Source organism: Elephantulus edwardii, unplaced genomic scaffold (assembly GCF_000299155.1).
Source record: "Elephantulus edwardii isolate Elephantulus edwardi_28Jun2011 unplaced genomic scaffold, EleEdw1.0 scaffold00002, whole genome shotgun sequence".
Classification (NCBI taxonomy): Eukaryota; Metazoa; Chordata; class Mammalia; order Macroscelidea; family Macroscelididae; genus Elephantulus; species Elephantulus edwardii.
In genome coordinates this window covers 2,564,272-2,585,998 of record NW_006399752.1, presented here as the reverse complement: position 1 = coordinate 2,585,998, position 21,727 = coordinate 2,564,272, and the positions used below count along the sequence as shown (strand labels likewise).

The following is a 21,727-nucleotide window of genomic DNA, read 5'->3' as shown; positions in this document are numbered from 1 at the left end:
AATAATAAATATACAACACAATTTCTATTTAATAATATTTAATAATCTATAAGGCAATTTATAAAAGTGTTCTTGTCATGTATTTTGGTTCGTGTTAGATCATGTATTCTTACAGTAAAAGCATTTGAGGCTGTTTAACCATTTAGAAATTGTATTTTTCTTTTCAGTCTCCATTTTGGGTTCTTAGCATTCCTTCTGAAGACATTGCCAGAAACTTAATGAAGCGGACAGTGTGTGCCAAGTAAGGGAAACTCAGATTGTTCTCCTGCATGAGTGTACACCGTGTTCATAATTATTCTCAGGTCCTCCGTCACTATGCTGTCTGACAGTAGAAGTTGGTTGTGGGTGGTGATGGTAATCCAAGTTGCAGTTACATGCTTTGCCACTGGATGGTGATGGGGGAACATGGAGAAGTCACTGCTCAAACAGGCTGAGAGTTTGCATTTCAGTGATGAAGTCTGGACACACCTGTTTTAGGATAATTTTTTTTAAACTGCTGTATTAAGTATGAGTATAGTATGAAGCATAAGTACAGTAAGAGTGATATTATCTGTCACTTTTAATTATGTTTAAAACACTGGAAATTTAAAAATATTTTGTTCATAGTTAAGTTTTAGTTGCATGAGTAGATTTATGAAATGCAAGCTGACACAGTGAGGACTGTCAAATGATATATTTTATGGTTTCATTTGTTAGAGAACATTAATTATATCTTCATATCCTTATATGAGTTAATGTACTGATTTAATCTGTTGTTTATGTTATGTTAGTTGTATCATACTTTGATTACTCATTAGGGAATGTTGTGAACTGTGAAGAACTGAGTCCGCCCTTTTTCTGAGTGGCCTGGGATTCTTAAGTGTTTTGCTTTTTGATTTTTGAGGAGCAATATTTATTAGTGGTAGAGAGCATGCATTCTGGAGCCAGACTGACACGCTTTGAACACTGGTTCCGACACTTACTGAGAAAGTTGTTATCCTGTACCTTAGTGCCTTCGTTGATTGAGTGAGTCGTGTTACTGGTAGCTACCTCATAAGGTTGCCAAGGGGAATGAGTTATTATTAAATACCCTTAGAATTGTCTCTTGTACTTACTAGGTGGGAAGCTGCCATTGTGTTGACTTTAGCTCTTGGTGACCTTAAGTACAACAAAATAAAACGGCCAAGCCTGTCACGATCATGGTGCATTCCAGTGCATGATGGAGGGTCTTGTGCCAGTTCACGTCACTAATCGTCTCCCACACCCTCACTGGCCCTCTGCTTCACTTGACTAAACATGGTAATCTATAGCTACACGTTCCTTGTGATGGCAGAGAAACCTGCGTCATGGGTTTGATTTGCAGCTATTACACTTCATGGGCAGCCATTCCTCACCCTCAGGAGGCATGTGTGGAGCTACGATGTGGAACAGATTTTTGTGGAATTTCTAGATGAGGGCAAACTCAGATGATCTTTCTAAAATCAGCCAGTGAATCCACTGTGGATCACAAAGATCTAATCTGTAAGCAGTCATGGAAATGGGACAGGGCCAGGCATGGTTTTTGTCTCCATTGTGCACATTGTTGACAGCAGCTAAAAACAGCAGAGTGAGAGTAGTTTTATTGGAGAGGTCCTTTTTATATAAATTTAGAAAGAAGAAGAGGCTTTAGTTTTCAAATGATAACATTTGCATTCAAGTCACAGCATTAGTTAAAGGATAACATCAGTGGAAAGAGGGAAAACTCCCAAAAACTGATTGGCACAGTCACTGGAACACTGATTTTAGGCACAGTAGAGATTATGGGGATGGACAGGCTTGGGAAGGATTTCATTCTCTTCATAAGGTCGCAGTGAGCCAGAGCCAATTTTGACATCACCTAGTATTAGCATAGAGATCCTCCCTCTGAACATCTAAAAGGAAGTGCATTTCCATTCCAATTGCATCATGAGTTATGTTTATAAAGTAGTTGTAATTTACGTGACCAAAACTCTGCTGATCAAATTCCTTTACAGCCAACTCTAAGAGCTGTTTAATCTGTAACGAAATTTTCTCTGATTGTTCCTTAAAAGTGATGTTGTTGTTGTTATGTGCCGTTGAGTCATTTGCGAGTCATAGTGACCCTGTGTACAACAGCCCTAAACCCTGCTCTATCCTGTGCCAGTCGCATTGCCTCTGACACACCCGTCCTGATTACCCCAGTCACTGAATCAATCCACCTCATAGAGGGTCTTCCCCTCCTGCACTGTCCCTCCACCCTACCAAGCATGATGTCCCTCTCCAAGGACCTGCCTCTGCTTACAACATGTCCAGAGTATGTCAGACGAAGCCCCAGAATCCTTGCCTCCAAGGAACAGCCTGGTTTAACCCTCTCCAAGATGAATCTGTTTGTTTTCTTGGCAGTCCGTGGTACATTCAGTACTCTTCTCCAGCACCACAGCTCAAAGGCATCAATTCTCCTTCTATCCTTCCTAGTCATTGTCCAACTCTCTGATGCATAACAAGTGATTGCAAAGACCATGGCTTGTATCAGGCGCACCTTAGTCTCCAGAGAGACACCGTTGCTCTTGAGTACTTTAGAGAGGTCCCCAACAGCAGACTTTCCCATTGCAATACGTTTTTTGATTTCCTGGCTGCTGGTACCAAGAGTGTTGACCATGGAGCCGAGCAAACTGAAGTTGTGAACAATCTCAGTCTCTCTCTTCGCCATCCATCCTGATGCTACCGACTGGTCCAGTGGTGAGAATCTTGGTCTTCTTGACATTGAGCCTCAGTCCATAATGAAGGCTGCAGTCCTTGACCCTCTGCAGTAAGTGCATGAGGTCCTCCTCGGTTTCAGCAAGCAGGGCTGTGTCATCTGTATACTGCAGATTGTTGATAGATCTTCCACCAATCCTGACGCCACACTTCTCCTCATAGAGCCCAGCCTCTCGGATAATCTGCTCTGCATACATGTTGAAAAGGTATGGAGATAGGACACATCCCTGGAATATACCCTTCCCAGTTTTGAACCATGCGGTGTTACCCTGCTCTGTTCTGACGACTGCCTCTTGGTCCAAGTATAGGTTTCGCATTAGCACAATTAAATGTTCTGGGATTCCCATTCTTCTCAGAGTCAGCCACAGTGATGAGAACTTAAAAATAAAAGAATTTTGTTTTTATTATAGTTAGGATAGAAACTATATTGCTAAATATAAAGATAATACTTTCGTTTGGCTTTTGTGTGTGTGTGTGTGTGTGTGTGTGTGTGTGTATAAGACTTGAGTAAAAATGGAATGTTTTGCAGATTTTTGCCAGTTTCACTAAAATAATTTTATTGTATCATTTGTTTTAGTAAAAAAATATAAGAGTGAAAAAATGAAAAATACCCCAGGTTATTTGATTTTTCCCACATAAAGTTTAGTACTTAATTGTGGTTTGCATTTTCTTCCAGTATTTCAATTTTATATCATAGAAAGGCATCAGTATTCTCTGAGATCTGCTCTTACTGAAGTGGATCAATGATGAAAATAGCCAAATCTGAGCGTCAGAAGACTGTCCAGTCTATCTGATGCATGATCTCTATAGTTCTGGGAAGCAATAATAGAAAATAACTTAGAACACTTGTGTCTGCTGTGTGTGTTTAAATGTGTGTGTCTGTGCCTGTGTGTGTGTATGTGTGTTGATAAATATGATAGTGGGTAACTGAAGAATTAATTGGGTGCTTAAGCGTGGGGGGGGTGAGAAAGTGAATGGGGGGTGTGTGTGTCTGTGTGCACACATGTGTGCAATGACTCCTCAATTTGAGCAATGATGAAAAAGTTTAACCACTGACCTTTATAATTATGAAGGTTTCTACACTTGACCTGAGCTCAAAAAAAAAAAACCAAAAAAAAATAGGGAAGCATCAGTAATAATTGTTTTGGCGGGTTGGACAGAAAGAACTAGAAAAATGACAGGTGTTAGTTACCATGTTAACGCTTCTGTTTTCTTTGCTGAGGTTGCTACTGATCATCTATCCCTAGGTCTATATTTGAACTATGGGGCCATGGGAAGTCTCCAGAGGAGCTGTACAGTTCTCTTAAAAACTACCCAGTGGAGAAGATGGTGCGTAATGACATCTGGTTTTATTTAGACGTGTCTGCAGAGGCTATAGAAATACTAAACTTAAAAATCTATCTGCTTTTATTTCAGGTTCCATATCTACACTCAGACTCTACATACAAAATAAAGATTCATACGTTTAATAAAACACTGACACAAGAAGAAAAAGTCAAACGAATAGATGTAAGTGAATTTAATAAACCCCTATAGAATTTATCTGAGTCTAGCTGCTGTTGACACATAGTGATAACTGTGAAGTGCTTCTTTTGTACTGTGTTTTATACTAAGTATTTTTTATGGTTGATCTTACATTGATACAGACTTAGTTGGTAAGTACTGTTAGATTGTACCATTTTTCCTTTAAAATGTTTTATAGTATATTACTAGAGCTACTTTTATATTTTAGGCACTCGAATTTCTGCCATTTGAAGGAAAAGTGAATTTAAAGAAGCCACAGCATATATTCTCTATTTTGGAGGATTATGGTTTAGACCCAAATTGCATCCCTGAGAATCCACATAATATTTATTTTGGTAGATGGGTAAGTAAGTGTTCTATCTATCTCAGTTTGTTGTTAACTTAAAAACTAAACCAAGTTGTTATCTCCCCCACCCCTCCACCTTTCAAAGCATCATGCCCTCTCCAAAGATTACCCCCTCCTAGCAACATGCCCAAAGTAAGTGAAGCGAAGCCTAATCATTGTTGCCTCCAAAGAGCACTCTGGCTGCCCCCATCTAAATATATGATGGATGAGGAATCTCATTTGTGAACCTTCCCAGCCTACATTTTCTATTTGGAAAAATAGTATAATTGCAAAGCAAGTCTGTCTGTCCCTGGACCTTGGGTGGGTAAGTGCAAGCTGTGGCTATGATACAGAAAACTGCCTGTCATTTACTATAGACTACCCTTATTCGCTACCAGTCTGCTGTCAGGGGCCTTTCCAAAGTGCTGAAGAGCAATGATAGAAGTCTAGAGACTAAGGTGTGCTTGATCCAGGCCATGGTCATCACAATTACTTGCTATGCATCCGAGAGCTGGACAGTGACTAAGGATGACAGAAGAAGAATCGATGTCTTTGAGATTTGGTGCTAGAGAAGAGTCTTGAACATACCTTAGACTGCCAGGAAACCAAATATGTGTGCCTTAGAGTGAACCTAAATTTCTCCTTAAATGCACGTATTTTGAAGCTCTGTCTCACATACTTTGGTTATGTGGTCATGCTTGGAAGGGTGGAGGGATGATGCAGGAGAGGAAGACTTTGGGTGGAGTGGATTGACATCACAACTGGGGCAGTGGGATTAGGTGTGTCGAAGTCAGTGAGACTGGTTCAGGACAGGTCAGGCTTCAGAGCTGTACATAGTAGGGTTGCTGTGAATTGTGAGTGACTCGTTGGCACATAACAAAAACAATAACTTAATACCAACTCCTGGAATAATTTCATTCAAATCCTACTCAAATTTGTTTTGAAAGGATAATAAATGGAAAGACATCAAGAAATAGTAGGTGTTGTTAAAAGTACCTCAATCACATTTTTTGTTTTCAGTCATGTTTTAACATATTGCCACAAATGACGGCTGTAGTCATCCTGCACATTTTAATAAGCACGGTCATCAATTTAAAAGTGCGGCAACATGATTAGAGCATTAGAAAGTGGTCCGGTGGCCTAGTAGGGAGCTCCGGTGGCCTAGTGGCAAGAAGCTGCACTGCAATCCCAGAGGTATGCGGTTCAAATCCACTAGATGCTCTGTTGGAGAAGGAGGGGCAGTCTCCTCCTGTACCAGTCGGATCTGATTTGACGGTACACACACAAAATAATAAAGTAAAAATAAAAAAAAATGTATGTAAAAAAGAAAATGGTTTGAAGGTTCCTATCATTAAGAAACTGTGGGTTTATTGTGAATGATTATCTTAACTCTATTTCAGAATGGTTCTAACTTGAAAAATATCTCTGAACTAGATTGCAGATGGACAGAGAGAGCTTATTGAATCATACAGTGTCAAAAAGAGGCACTATATTGGAAATACGAGCATGGATGCTGGTTTATCGTTCATCATGGCCAATCATGGAAAAGTGAAAGAAAATGATATTGTTTTTGATCCGTTTGTTGGAACAGGTATTTTTATTTCACTACTAGGTTTGAGACATTGCTTATGTCTGTGAAGGTCGTAGTTATATTTGTATTCTTGGATTTAACTCTGAACACAGAACGTGGGCATTTGTTAGAATCTTCATGTATTTTTAGTTGTTGTCCCTTATCTGGGATGTCAAGTGGTGTAGTCTGTTGGGAATTGTTACTGACCTGGAAGCCGCGTGTCTGCACCAGTCTTGACTCCGCCAGCCGCTCCTCAGCAGAAAGATGGACCGTTTCCTCTCATGCAACTCGTAGCACCAGAAACCTGCTGCAGGGTCAGCTATGAGTCTGTTCGCACTTGCCAGTGATGAGTAATGAGGAACCAGTCATTGTAGAAATATTACAGTCTTCTACAGGAAAACACACAGGGAAAGAAAAGATTGTAGGTGGCAAGGTGAAAGAAAAAGATATTTATCTTTTAAGATAATCATATACTTTATTCAATTTTTGTTGTGGAGTCAGTACTAAACTTAGCTGACCCGCCATTTGATTTCTGATGCTGTAAATCGTTCCGGGAGCGATTGTTCATCTTTCTCCTTTGGAACTGTTGATGGATTCAAACCAACAGAGAGATCTGTGGGTGAGCAGCATAACTCACCACGGACCAAGCCACCAGAACTCCCCTGACCATATTGAAAAATCTCTTAGATTTAGTTTGTGAAAATTTACATGTAAGTATAATGGTAAGAAACAACTAAGAAGTAAATTAAGCATTAATAAACTAGAGACAGGCCTGTGTGGACTGATCCAAGATCTGAATTTTATGTGCAGTTGATTACGGAGTCCTTATAATTTACTTCTTTCTGTACCTATTAAAACTTCCAACTTTATGTTATCTGACTCTATAAGGACTTTCTACTGCTTCAACTTTTTGGTTTTTTTTTAACTGTTAAAAAATAGAAATTTATTTTCTCACAATTTAAGCAGTTGGAAGTCCTAATTCAAAGTGTCAGCTCTAAGATAAGCATCTCTGCTGGCTCTGAGGAAGATCTTTTCATAGCCTGAATGTTCCTTGCTTCCTTCAAAATCTTCATATGGCATCAGCCCTCTTTGATTTCTTTCTTTTTTTTTGGTAGATTTTGTTGAGTTTTAGGTGATAGTTTAAAAAGCAAATTCTTGGTAAGTTTTACACTAATTGTTCTGACTACAGTTTTCATAATGTGTTAACATTGCCACTGTTTATATTATTTTTGTTCCTTTTCCATCGACCTAGCTTCCCTTCTCCTAGCTTTTGGGTACATGCTGACTATTTAATTTCATATAGTTGATTGTTTAAGGTAGACATTACTCACAGGTGATACTGTTGACTTTATAAGCCAATCTGTTATTTGCCTGAAAGAGCCCTCCAGGAGCTGCTTCAGTGTTATTTTCAAAGGGTATCTGAGGGCAGTGATCTCAGGGGATCCTCAAGTCTCTGTTGGCCCAGTAAGTGTGGCCTTTTAAAGCTTTTATCCCTTTTTGCTTGATCTTGCCCATAGCTAGGGAATACTCATACTTAGGTTTGTGTGGCAAAACCCAGTGTGGTTCAAATTCTGTAGGAACAAATTATACTTGTGGTTCGAGTTTCGCCCTGTGGCGGTCTTTACACATCTGAAACTTCTTAAGCAGTGACGATGCAATAGCTAACATTTGTTGAATAGTAAATGTGTCAGGAACTAAGCTAAGACCTCTGTGTTACTATTTAATTTAATTCTTAGAACAACTAAGATGGAAATATTTTTTAAAATCCTCATGAGGAAATTATGGCACAGAGAGAAGTTAAAATGACTTGGCAGAGTTATACAATTAGTAAGTTTCATCGCCAAGATTTATTTAAACTCAAGTGTCTGACTCAAGAACTCATCCGTATTTCACTTTAATAACCAAATTCTAACAATTGACTTAATCATTTCCTTTATAAGAGGTTTCCCCCTTAGTGCATGATCTAGTCTGGGATCAAATATTGTATTTTCTTGTTGGATTTAATTGATCTCCTTAAGATGTAATATTTCCAGCTTTTCTTTTTAAGTGAAATTAACACTTTTGAAGAATACTCTTTTTCTTTTCAAGTTTTTAATTTTATTATTATTTGAGTGAAAGTTTTCAAAACAAATTGTTTTTCTGTTCAACTATTCGTATACATACTATTTTATTACAATACTCATGATGTTACCATATTCTGCCCACCTTCTCTCTCTGATTTTTTGTTTCCACTGATTTTTCTTTTACTTTGTTTTTATTAGAATGTTTCCTATTTTGGGTCGTGTGATGTTTCTTCATGATTAGATTTGGGTTATGCATTCGCAGCTGAACCTCCATAAGGCATTGTATCTAGAGGCATGTGATCATTGTCATCTGTTTTCCTTTTCTAATTTTAATCCTTGTTAAGGTGTTGTCTGATATTTCCACCCTATGCTTACTCTTTGACCTTGTAATTAATAAGCAGACACTTGACACAGTGACTCAAGTCAACAGTGGGCTCAGGAGTGTCAGATATGGTAGGGATGACCCAGGACAGGACAGGGCTCACAGCCATTGTTTAAAGGGTTGCTGTGAGTCATCGCTGACTTGATGGCACTAAACAACCACATGAGGAGATATATTATTGTTGTTAAGTGCCGTCTAGTCCAGGAGATATATTAAGATCTTGTAAATAATACTCTTCCTTATTTGAATACACCCTTTGGCAAATTCAGCATCCATTGATGATTCTTGCCTGGAACAGTATTTTTATTCATTTATTTGAGGAGATAAAATAGCCATTTTAAAGTGTACACTTAAGTGGTATTTAGTACATTCATAGTGTTTTGTAACCATCATTTCTATCTAGTTCCAGAATTTTCTTGTACTCCCAGAGAAGTCCTTGTACTCATTAGGTAGTCATGTCCTGTTCTCCCGTTTTTCCCCTCAACCAGACTTCAGTTTTATGAATGCCAGGTGATAATTTTTGGACTCTAGCCTTTCCTCTATGTAATCCATATTTACCAGTTAATACTGGCATTCCAAGCAAGAGCCTTTGTGCCTTTCACTTGTTTATATGTATGGACTTGTGTGTTTCCTATCTACTGCCCTTGGTCTGTAATGCACTACTTCCCTTAATTATTTTGGTATTCAGATTATTATAGATTTGCCTGGTGAGATCTTTCATGCTGGCTGTGCATTTGTGCTAGGATCAATCATTTCTGTAAAGAATCCTTAGTCCTTGTAGTGGAAATGGTAATAGAGACCCAAACCTGTGTGCTTTATACAGATTTGCTTCTAGTTGCTTTTCAAAGGAGTAAAGTAGGCTTTGTATGCATGTCTGTGTACAATGTACGTGCATAGGTGTGTGAATGTGCTTGTATTCACGTAGATATGTGTATACTTTGAGCTGTGGTGTTGAAGAAGTGCGATGAATATCCCATGGATTGCCAGAAGAACAAATAGGTATGTCTTGGAAAAAAGTGTAGCCAGAGTGCTCCTTAGAGGCAAAGATAATAAAGTTTCATCTCACATGCTTTGGGCATGTTGCTAGGAGAGGCTGTTCCTTGAAGAGGGACATCATATTTGGGAAGGTGGAGGGCTAATCCACTGTGTCTCCATCTTTCTTCCTGGGAGCAGCTGGTGAATTTGAACCACCTGCCTTTGGGTTGGCAGTGCAACCCTTTACCCACTAGGTCACCAAAGCACTCCACTGTGTCTCCAAAGAAGAAATGTGGGCAGTCTCTTATAATGGTTTTAATACACTGTGGCTCCAAGGGAGAAATACGATCAGTCCCTCCCATGCTGTTTACAGCTATGGAATCCCAGTGGTGGGTTAACTGTGAATGTTAACTGTGAATTGGTGTCTCTTTAGTGGCAATGAGTTTGCTTTAGAGCATGTTACATAAAGTTTATTTTGAAATTCCAATTTTCTAAATAATTTAAGGTGTCTGGTGTTCTTGTGGCTCAGTAGTAAGAAGTAGTACAGCCAATGCAAGGCAGGTTGTTTGAATGCACCAGCATCTCTGAGGGAGAAAATGGATATTTTCCTGTGATGTACAGTTTCCTGTCATTTACAGGCTCTGAAAACTCACTAGAAGGTCGGCTGTCAGTCAGTTCTAACTCAACAGCACACGTGCAACTTTATGTAGTACTGGTATAACAGAGATGCCACAAGTGGATAACTTTAACAACCAGAAATGTATTCTCTGGTTTAGGAGCTTATTAGATGCCATCAAATTGGCTAATACTCAGAATGACCTTATGAACAAGACCTCTGAGCCCTGCGATACCACCATCTGTCATGTTCACGGTCAGTCCGTCACTTCCTTTACTGATCGATCTTTCCTAGCATGAACACTTTTCCCAAGAAGTGACCCCTCCTGTTAACATGCCCAAAGTATGTGACACAAAGGTTCACCATCCTTTCTTCTATGGAATAGTTTGGTTGTGTTTTTTCCAAGACAATTCTTTTAGCAGTCTATGGGATATTCAGTACTCTTCACCAACACCTCAATTCAAAGACATTGATTCTTTGGTCTTTCTTACTTATTGTTGAAAGTTCAGATACATAAGAAGCAATTGAAAATACTGTGACTTGTTTCAGGCACACATTAGTCTTTAAACTGACATCCTTGCTGTCCTTTGGAGAGGTGCTAGACAGCAGATTACACAGTGTAACAGGGCTTTTGATTTCTTGACTTGTGCTAACATGAGACTCCATCCCACTATGGCAGCCACCAGGGCTTCAGACAGAAAAGTTCTGGGAACCACCCAGGCCCCAATCCCATCATTCCACTGCAAGCTGTCCTGCACCATAATATTTGTATACTTAATGACCTCTATGAGCTCTGGTGGGCTAGTGACAAGAAGCTATGCTGCAATCCAAAAGACGCACAGTTTGAGGCCACGAGCTCCTCTGTGGTGAAGGATTGGCAGTCTCCTCCTCCTCTGCAGTTAACTGCCTCTGAAAACCTGCCAGAGGACAACCTATAGGTTGGTTCCGACTCAGTGGTACACAATAACAACAATGGCTTCTGTGATTTGCCTTATGGGTACAACACATGTCTAGTAGTTTGTTGTGTTGGGGGAGTGATTTGCATGGTGCTGCTTATTTTATAGCTTTTACACACACACACACACACACACACATATACATATACATATGTATATGTATATATGTGTGTGTGTATATATATGTGTGTAAAAGCTATAAAATAAGCAGCACCATGCAAATCACATTTGCGTGTTTATCATTTGCTCTTTTTAGTTCAACACTCGTCTGTCAGTGTGCTGTGCTGGGATAATTTGTGGCTTGCTGTGATACTGGAAGTTATGCCATTGTGTTTCACATGCCAGCAGGGTCTCCTATGGTGGAAAGATTTCAGCAGAGCTCCCAGATTCATACAATCAAGGAAGCAAGATTTGCCATCCACTTCTGAAATAACACGCCTTTGAAAACACTGTGAACTATAAAAGAATATAGGTAGCTATAGCTTTAGAGGTAGAACCCGGATTGGAAGTCATTAAAAAAATGAGGAACTGCTGCAAATATCTATTAATATTTGGGATGGGAGTGTACAAAGAATGAATTTAGGAAAAACTGGAAGTTGTTGACCATGAAATGGGATGCATAAAGATTGACATTCTAGGCATTAGTGAGCTGCCATGGACCACTTTGATCATAATATCATATGATCTATACTGGGAATGAAAAACTGTGGAAGAATGGTTTTACATTTAGTTACAAAGACCATTTCAAGATTTATCCTGAAGTACCATGCTGTGAGTGATAGGATACTCTCCATATGTGTATAAAGAAGACCTGTTAATATAAGTATTATTCAAATATATGCACCATCATTTAAAGCCAAAGAGGAGGAAATTGAGGATTTCAACCAACTTCTGCAGTCTGAAATGGACCAAACATGCAATCAAGATGCATTACTGGTAATTTATGACTGGATGAAGAAGTAATGATAGTTGGAAAATACGGACTTGATGTGATAGGCATGAGACTGGGCAGTGAATGATTGAATTTTTTTTTAAACACATGAACTAACATTTTTTATAAAGAAATGTCATTGCTTATCTCTGTTCTCTGTATTGAAACTTATTTGTTTGGTATTTTTTATTTTATTTTATACTGATTTATTTACTAAGTTTGAATACGTTGTTTTTCACACAAGACCCTTCCCATTTTCTTCACCCCCTCACCCACTGAATTGTGCAACCCTATGATTAACACCCCACCCCCTGCCCATCCTCTTCCCTCTGCTTCCACTCTTGGATCCTCATACTGGGAATGATTGAATTTAATTTCAGTAATTTATTAATCACAAATACCTTTTTATGGAAACATAAATAGAAGCTATACATACACATGGACCTCATCTGGTCGACTGCACAAGAATCAGATTTACTACATCTGTTCAAAGAATCAGTGGAGAAGTTCTTTTAACATCAGTCAAAACCAGATGAGGTGCTGATAGTGGAACAGAACATCCGTTATTCATGTGCAAGTTCAAATTGAAGCAGAAGAAAAATTTAAACAAGAAAATTCCACAAGTCTGTTCGATCTGAATTTAAAAGTTATCTTCAGAATAGATTTGAAGCATTGAACACCAATGATCAAAGACCAGATGAGTTGTGGGATGACATCAAGGATGTCATCCATGAAGAATGTACAGTGTCATTAGATAGAGGAGAAAGAAGAGATCAAAATCAAAGCCAGAAGATACTCTTAAAATTACGCTAGAATATTGAGAAGCTAAAATAAAAGGAAGAGATGTAGAAGTAAAAGAGATGAATAGAAGATATCAAAGGGCAACTTGAGAAGTCAAAGTATAATGGAATGTGCTAAGAGCTGGAGTCAGAGATAAAAAGGGAAGAACTCACTTGACATTCTTGAACTGAGAGAACTGAAAAACAGTTTACAGCCTTGAGTTGCAATACTGAGAGATGCTATGGGCAAAATCTTGAATGATCTAGGAAGTGTCAAAAAGAAGATAGGGGGAATATACAGAATCATTATACCAAAAAGAACTAGTCAATACTGAAATATTTTAGAAAGTGGTATATGGTAAAGAGCCGATGGTAATGAAAGGAGAAAGTTACAAGCTACACTGAAGGGATTGGCAAAAAATAATGCTGCAGGAATTGATAGCATACCAGTTGCCATGTTTCAACTAACACATGCATCCCAGGATCTTAGAAAAAAAGAATTGAGAGCAAGAGAGAAAAAGAAAGAAGCTGGTTCCAGGAAACAGATAGGTCTTTATTTCATGGTCTGAGAGGGACACGGCTCCACAGTCAACACTCTTGGCCACAAGTATGGAGAAGGTCAGAATGGCACAAGGGCAGACAAGGACAGTTTCTTTTTATGAAGAATTATAGGAAGGTGGTAGTTTGCTTGGAATTTGGGGTGGAGATCCTGTTGATTACATTGGGTGTGGGTTTTTGTGAACAGTCCCAGAGCCTTATCAGGATCCAGTCTTCTGGTTTGGTTGCTTTAAACATACTCAGGTTTCATCAAGGAGTCTTCCTCCACTGGACATACTCACTAGTCTGTGGAAGAGAATTTGGAAGAAAGCTACCTGGTTAAGTGACTGGAAGTAAGCCTTATTTGTTCTCATTTCCAAGAGAAGTTATCAGCAGAATGTGGAAATTATCTAACAATGTCAGTATCTTATGTAAGCAAAATCTTGCTGAATATTAGCCAAAACCAACAACAGTATATTGACAGAGAACTGCCATAAGTTCAAGCTGGATTTAGAAGAGGTTGTGGCACCAGGGATCTCATTGCTGATGTCAGATGGATCTAGGCTAAAAGCAGAGATTGCTGGAAATTGTCAACAATTTCTTCTTGTTTGGGTCCACAGTCATCTCCCTAGGTACCAGCAGTCAGGAGATGAGATGAGATACATTGTCAGGCACTTCATCAAAGTACTGAGTGATATGTCAGTTTAAATACTAAGGTGCGTCTGATTCAGACCATGGTCATTTCAGTCACTTGCTATGCATGTGAGAACTGGACAGTGAATAAAGGATGACAGAAGAGGAATTGGTATCCTGTCTCATGAACTGTCAAAAGAACAAAGAACATGTCTTACAAGGAGAGGGAGCAGCCAGAGTGCCTCTTGGAGGCAAGGATGGTGAAGCTTCATCTCACATACTTTGGGTGTTGTTGGAAGGCCTTTTCCTTGGTAAGGGACATTATGCTTGGAGAAGTGGAGGCTTAGCAAAAGAGAGGAAGACTCTCAACAAGATGGATTAAAACAGTGACTGTGGCAGTGCATTCAAATATGTCAGAGATTATGAGGATGGACAGATTTTAGATCTTTTGTTTATAGGGTCAATATGAGTCATACTCGACACACAGCACCTATCAGTGGCAACAACTATCATGTGTATTGATTGTGGGTCCAAGTAAAATGAAGTCATTGACAACTTCAGTTTTTCTCCATCTGTCATGATGTTGCTTGCTAATCTATTGGTGTAGATTTTTGTTTTCTTTTTTAAAATTTATTATTTGTTTTATGCTGAGATGTAATCCATGCTGAAGGCTGTAGTCTTTAATCTTCTGCTGTATATGTTTCAAATCATCTTCACTTTCTGAAAGCAAGGCTGTGTCATCTGCATAATGTCGTTTGTTGATGAATCTTCCTCCAGTCTTGATGCCACATTTTTCTTACTGTAGTCCAGCTTCTTGAATGATTTCTTTGTGCATTATACAGGCTTAATAAAGGATACCACCATCCTTTTTCTCACTTTTCTTGATTTTAAGCCACGCAGTGTTCCCTGTTCTGTTTGGACAGCTGCTTCTTGTTCTATCCATAGTTTTCACATGAAATTTATTCTCTTAGTATTAGGAAGTTAGAAATCCAAGATTAAGATGCCAGTTCTAGAAGAATGCCCTCTCTCTCTCTGAAGGTTCTAACAGGTGGTCTGTTTCCTTCAGCATCTGTACGCCTAGTTTGCCCTAGAGAGTCACACATTCCTTGGCCTTCCTCAGTGTTCTGAGTCCGAGAGGGTACACTTCATTCCTTGCTGTTCTTTCTGGGTGTAATTGAGGTCCCCGTCTTGGTTCAGTTTCCTCTCCTTTTATTTTTTCATTTTATCTTTAGTGAAATAGTGTTACAGGCTATATCCTAGGCACTGTCTCTTAACTTGATCAGGACTGTGAAGGGATTGTGGGTGCTATAATGTAGCTTTAATCCTCTTAACTTTTGGGTTATTAGATGGGAATCATTACAAAATTACTAGTTATATAGCAGGAAGTTTATAAATTGATTTCCCACAGGGCGGGGTTGGGGGGAGGGGAGATTGATTGCCCATCTCTCTCCTGAGGAGCAGCTGGTGGATTTTTGCTGTGTGTCCTTGGGTTGGCAGTGGAGCTTCTTACCGCTAAGCCACCATAGCTGCCTTCATCCACAATAGTTAATAGAAAATGTGCTGAAGAGTGCTGCAGGGATGGTACTAAAATACATTTTCATAATTTGTGATTGAAACATTGCTTTAGGATTTTAGCCAGCTTCTGATGTTTTGGTTTGGAACTGACAATAGCCAATATTGTTAATAGACATAGTTCCTAAGCACACTTTGTTCTCTTTTTCGGACTTTTTGCCAGTTGATGGGCAGTATCTTCTGAAGACTTGGAGAAATAAAGAGCCCCGTGCTCTCTTTCATGGCCATAGTTTTCCTAAAGTATTTGATATATTTTTGTTTTGTTTTGTTTAGTGTTTAAAAATTAAAAGATATGTAATTCTTTTTACATTTTAAAGTTATTTGAAGTGTATGCAATTTCCCAAAGATGTTACTCACTGACTACTCATAACCTGTGCTTTTTTCAGGGTTGTAGAGTATGGAGTGTGCTAGAAAACATCTAGGATACTAAAAAGAAAGAGAAAATATTTTTTTCTGCATAAATACCTTTCTTTGTTTTTTTAGACAGTCTGCTATGATTATTTAGAAAGATACTGTGAGCTGGAGAAACATATTTTCCATTGCATTGAAGGCATTAATTTTCATTTTAGTAAGATTCTTATTTTAGATTTGTATGTCTCTGTTTCATGTGTGGGGATATTCATACCATTGGATCAGCTTTTATTAGGAAGTGATGGAAGTTCTTGATTGGCACAGATGATTAAAAGTTTGATACAAGATAAAAGCTTGGTGACTCAGATCACCTCGAAGAGCCCGAAGATGCAGGCATGACAATCTGCTTCTGAAAGGTTATAGCTTTTGAAAACTCTGTGGGCCAGTTCTACTCTATTATGTAGATCAAGTTGAGGTAGAAGCAACTCAGTGACAGTTAACCACTGTTCTGATAAGCCCACTCACTCACTCATTGCTATTAATTTCTGAACCAACTCCTAGCTGACTGTCTAGCTGCCAATTTTCCAGGGCTGATAGCACATGGAAGGAGATTATCCAGCTTTCTTGTACAGAGCCATGGTGGATTTGGACCATGTGAGTGATATGGTCTTGGCTAGTAGTACACCTCACCATGGACCACTCACCAGAGTGCTGTTCTATTTCCGCATGTCTAAAAGAATGATCAGCATATATATTGTTATTGTGTACCATCCAGTTGGAACAATGCATAGCTGACCCTCCATTGGGTTTTCAGAGGCAGTGGTTGCACAGGAGGAAATTTCCTATTCTTCTTCCATGGAATAGCTGGCAGATTTGAACCACATGCCTTCAGGATTACAACACAGATTCTTATACTAGGCCAGCAGAGCTCTATGTGATATGGTAGGGAGCTCTGGTGGCTTAGCAGGAAGGATTTGTGCTGCCGACTATAAGGCATGAGGTTCAAATCCATCAGTTGCTTTGCTGTAGAAAGAATGGGCAGTCTCCTCTCATGTGATTTACTGCTTCTGCAAACCCTCTAAGGGGTCAACTGTGGCTCATTTCTAACTTGATGGTACATAACAACAGCAACCTTATGTGTTGCTTATGTGGTACAGTACTGTAAATGGTGTACGTCTCACATTAACAGAGTGTGTGGCTTTACATAATTTGTTCAGTAGCAGTTTTTCCTTTCTATTTGTTTCAGTTGGTATGACTTCAAGAGACTTAATGTGGTATAGAGAAAAGAGCAAGTTAGCCAAGGTTTAAATCTCTTCTCCAGTGACAATGTGACTTTGGCAAGATACTTAACTTCTTTGGGTCTCATTTCTGTTACTTACAAAGTTGGACTAGCAGTATATTGTGAGGATTAAGTGGGATGATGTATATAATATTTCAGAGAATTTTTCTAACATGATGGACAATAAACTGAAATAGTTATCATTACTTTTTATTTTTTATGTTAAAAATTTAGGTACTTTTTTGATGAAAGATCTTAGAATGAATACTGAATGGTGATGATGAGCTGTTTGGCCATGAATTCCTTTTCTGTACTCTGTGACTAATTTCCAGGATATATGAAATTTTAACTGTTGGCACATTGTGGCAGCCAAAGAGGAAATTGAGGTTTAAAATTATAAACTTCTGACTCTTTGTTTATATCTAAAATAATTGGTTCAAGGGTCTGTTGAATGCTGTAGGTACTGTGGTGTGATTTTATGACAGAAGTCTGTAACTCTAGCTCTCATTTCTTCCTCCCTTCCCTTCTCTCAAGGCAGCCAACGCCTCTGGTAATTGAGGATGCACTCAGGAAGCTACTGTCTACTTCTTGGCCTTTTGTGCCTTCAGATAGTTGTCAGGAGCGGAATGAAACGGTATCATGTAATGATAGATGGACGCCTGTAATGAAGGAGATAGACACAGGGGCAGGTGTTGGGGAAATGACTGCCCTGAGTCTGGGAGGACATGTAGGAAGGAGAAGACAGGAGATAAAGGATAACTCTGGATCTGTGTACTATTTTCTAACAGTAATGTTTTGCTCATGCTCCTTGTTTATTTAATTAGGGCTCTTTTCAAAAGAAGAAGAAAATAAGGAATAGCATCACTATTCCTTCTCCCTTTTCTCCTTTCCTTCAGCAAAACCAAAGCCCAGTCTCTGACTTGCAAACATTTGTGAAGATGTTTTTTAAATCTCTGTAAAGGGGAAATCATGAATTTATTTCGTTGAGAGCATACATACAGGGAAAAAAAATTATTTACCGTGAGAGATTCTTTTGTCTGGAAAATACTACCCTTAAATGTGGGGTGATTACAATACTGATTTGCTTATTTGATCAACACTATGGTAACCATTAATTTTGTAGCATAATAAGAACTCAATGTGTCATGTCACGTGTCCCTCAACACTTCACCCCTCCTTTTTTATACCCTTCTTCCATCAAAACAGCTTCTAGAAAAATTCCATCTGAGGTATAACTAAATGTAAAAAGCCAAAAATCTTCAGTTTCATTGAAAAACAGCTAGATAATTGCAGAGTAGCTATTTTATTCTGATTTTTAAAAATTAAAACTTTAAAAAAATTAAGTCACAGATACAGTCTAACAGATTATTCATCTCCTTTCAGCAGTAAATTGGGTCTTCTCAAAACTCCCTCTAACTCAATGGATAAGGTTCTGTTTAAGGAAGCGCAGGAAAGCTTTTCTGTTCCCTTTGACAACTAGTTCTTCTAGGTGAGTATCTGCCTAGATTGGCAGAATTGTAGTAATGTCCTCTTAATGTGGGTGAAGTGCCTTGATGAGTATTCCACATCATCACATATGGATCCTAAGTGTGGACTGTTCCGCTTACCCAGTAGCCATCTCCTTTCACACAAACACTTTTTCTATTTAATGTGAGAGGACCTAGGTTTTGGTTTCTGCTGTACTTTTTCCATTTCCCTTCATCAGTAGGAAACAGTCAGCTGTAATATTTTTTAGGAGAAAAGTATTTTTAAGTGCAAGTTATCAGACTATGTTTTAAATGGCTGTGAAAGAGATAACCCTTCATTTCTGGATCTTGACCCATCTTAGTGTTAGAGCTCACATTTGGGAAGGATGTAGGAGGAAGAGCCTGTGATTTCCCCCTTGGTACGGTGTATGCTTTATAGGCCAAGAATATTCCTCTGACTTCAGTTTGACTAAGAGGTCCTTCTCCAGTTTTATTCCCAAGACTTGCCCAGGTCCTAAGTTCAGTTTAATATGGCTTCTAAAACAGGAGAGAAAAAGAATTTAAAAAATACAATTGTGTTTTTAAGGACTTTTTTTTTTTAATGTTTGTTAGGGTTTTTCTTCATGTGTGATTTAGTCACACTTAGCAAGTAAATCTATTTACAGTATATTAGGACCTTTATTCTTAATTTGGTCACAGAATAAATAAAAACAGTAATTTGTGTTAGTATTTTTGTCCTATGTTTGATGAAATTTATGCTGAAATGTCTGTTTACCGTTCTAGAAAAGAGACAGTTGTTTGATTGAGAGTACCTATTGTTTTCTAATTGTTAATTATTGTAATAATTGATCTTTTGCATGTTAAACGTGTATGCTTTCTCAAATTATTTGAAACCCTTTGACTTCTGTAGGAATTGAACCCAAGAGTTTACTTGTTGTTCATATAAACTACCTTATGTCTTCTTTTGTAAGAAAGGAGCAAGGTGCTTTTGTATTGACTTCTCAAAATAAAGTGGAAGTGTGCAAGTAGACATTGTCTTGTCTAAAAAAAGAAAACTTGTTTTAAAATATTGTTAGGATATAATTTTCTGCCTCGTGACCATTTCAGTGATAAGAGCTTGGGTAATTGTTCTTTCAGCACTGAGACTTGCTAACTGTAGCCAGGGCCACTGTTGTTCCAGGATATTCTGCCTGCAGTTAGTTTCAAGATTCTGGGTAAGATCAATAGGGAGGAAAAAGAGTTTGAGATTATCTGGCAATGAACATGCATGCTTTTGTGATCTTTCAGGTGGCCTGCTGATAGCATCTGCTCATTTTGGTGCGTATGTATGTGGGACAGATATAGACTACAACACAGTTCATGGCTTGGGTGAGTACAGATTCCAGACCGTATTACAGTCTACACTGTTGAACCAAATATGCCTTTAAAATAGTGAAATAGTTATATATAAATATATGTATATATATACACACATACACCACACATCTATTTTTTATGTTAAAATATAAAATTGTGATATAATTTTACTTATTGTTATAATGCTAAGGCAGGAGTGGCATCCCCTTCCTAAATAACATGCCTCTAGAAACTCTATGAATTTTGATAAATGTCAATACTTATAGAAAGGCTGCAGGCCTTTTGTTCACAGGGTCACTGGGAGTTGTGCTCAATGCAGAGGCAATCAGTAACAACAACAACACACAATACTTCATTAGGTATCTCCTTTTTTTACTCAGTGATCAAGTGTGCAATGTTCTCCTGAGAGAATAGTGATTAATAGTGACACATAACACACACACACCCCATCACAGAGGTATATGCAGAATCAGTAAGAGAAATAAAAATAAGGCTACACTGTATTGAAAATATTTATTTTACGATTGTTGTTGTTGTTGTATGCCGTAGAACTGGGACCGATCTATAGCTGACCCTCCAGCAGGTTTTCAGAGGCAGTAAATTGTGTAGGAGGAGATTGCCCCTCCTCCTGTGGAGCCCCTGGTGGATTTGAACTGCAGGCTTTTGGGATTGCAGTGCAACTTCTTGGCACTAGGCCACCAGAGCTCCCTGATTTTAGGATTGGGAGAGAAAAATGTAGGAAAGAGATCTAGCCATTTTGTTAATCAGAATGTCCATGTTCGTAAAACATACACAGTTTATGTTTCAAGATTATTGCCATTCGTTGCTTCAGTGTTTTTATATAATACATATATTGGATTAAATTTTTTTTTATCTTTTATGTGCCTTTAGTTTCCTTTTTTTAAATAAAATTTTATTTTAATTGTAATTTTTAGCAAACATTTACATAGAAGTTAGATTTTCATTCATTCATTGTTGAACATTTTACTTCACCCTCCCTTCCACCTCCCCTAGTTCATAATTTTTAAATATTCATTCATTGTTGCACAGTTACCTACCCACCTTGGTCCTCTTTGCAGTAATATATCTCTTATTCTGGGCTGTTGCCATACAATAATGCCTAATCATATGCAAGCAGGTTTATGCACACTCACATTTATTGCTGCACTTTTCACAATAGCAAAGAGATGGAAGCAACCCAAGTGCCCATAAACAAATGAATGGATAGAAAAATGATGGAATATTCACACAATGGAATACTACGCAGCACTGAAAAAACAATGAACTTGTAAAACAGTACACAGCACATCATGCTGAGTGATAGATCTCAGTTGTTAAAGGATGGGTACTGCATAGCACCACTGTTATAAAACTTTCATTTTCTTAACTGACCAAAAACATCTTTAAAATACTTAAAAGCTATAGTAACCTTAAAGGATCTATCTGTCTTAGGTAGAAGGTCATTGAAGTCTGAAATCTGCTTTACTTTTGAATTAATTGTGGAACATATTTCAATTTTAGAAGCTGCTTTAATGAAAATTTACATAAATAAACTGACTGGAATCGATTATTCTTTCCACTGTATAGAGTAGACAAGTGCTAATAATTACTTCACTTAGTTATTTGTAATAGAAATATATTTTAAGTAAATTGTCTTATATCAAATGGAAATTTATTTT

At 38.2% G+C, this 21,727-nt stretch overlaps 1 protein-coding gene across 1 annotated transcript in view; it reads left to right on the top strand.

Annotated features, from left to right (window-relative positions):
• The window catches only part of TRMT11 (tRNA methyltransferase 11 homolog (S. cerevisiae)), a 95,928-nt gene that overhangs the window by 18,020 nt on the left and 56,181 nt on the right, over positions 1 to 21,727 (top strand). Inside the window, 6 exon segments of the mRNA XM_006879139.1 lie at positions 168 to 241; positions 3,981 to 4,062; positions 4,150 to 4,242; positions 4,466 to 4,600; positions 6,017 to 6,173; positions 19,980 to 20,060. Of these exon segments, the coding sequence (XP_006879201.1) occupies positions 168 to 241; positions 3,981 to 4,062; positions 4,150 to 4,242; positions 4,466 to 4,600; positions 6,017 to 6,173; positions 19,980 to 20,060 (622 nt within the window).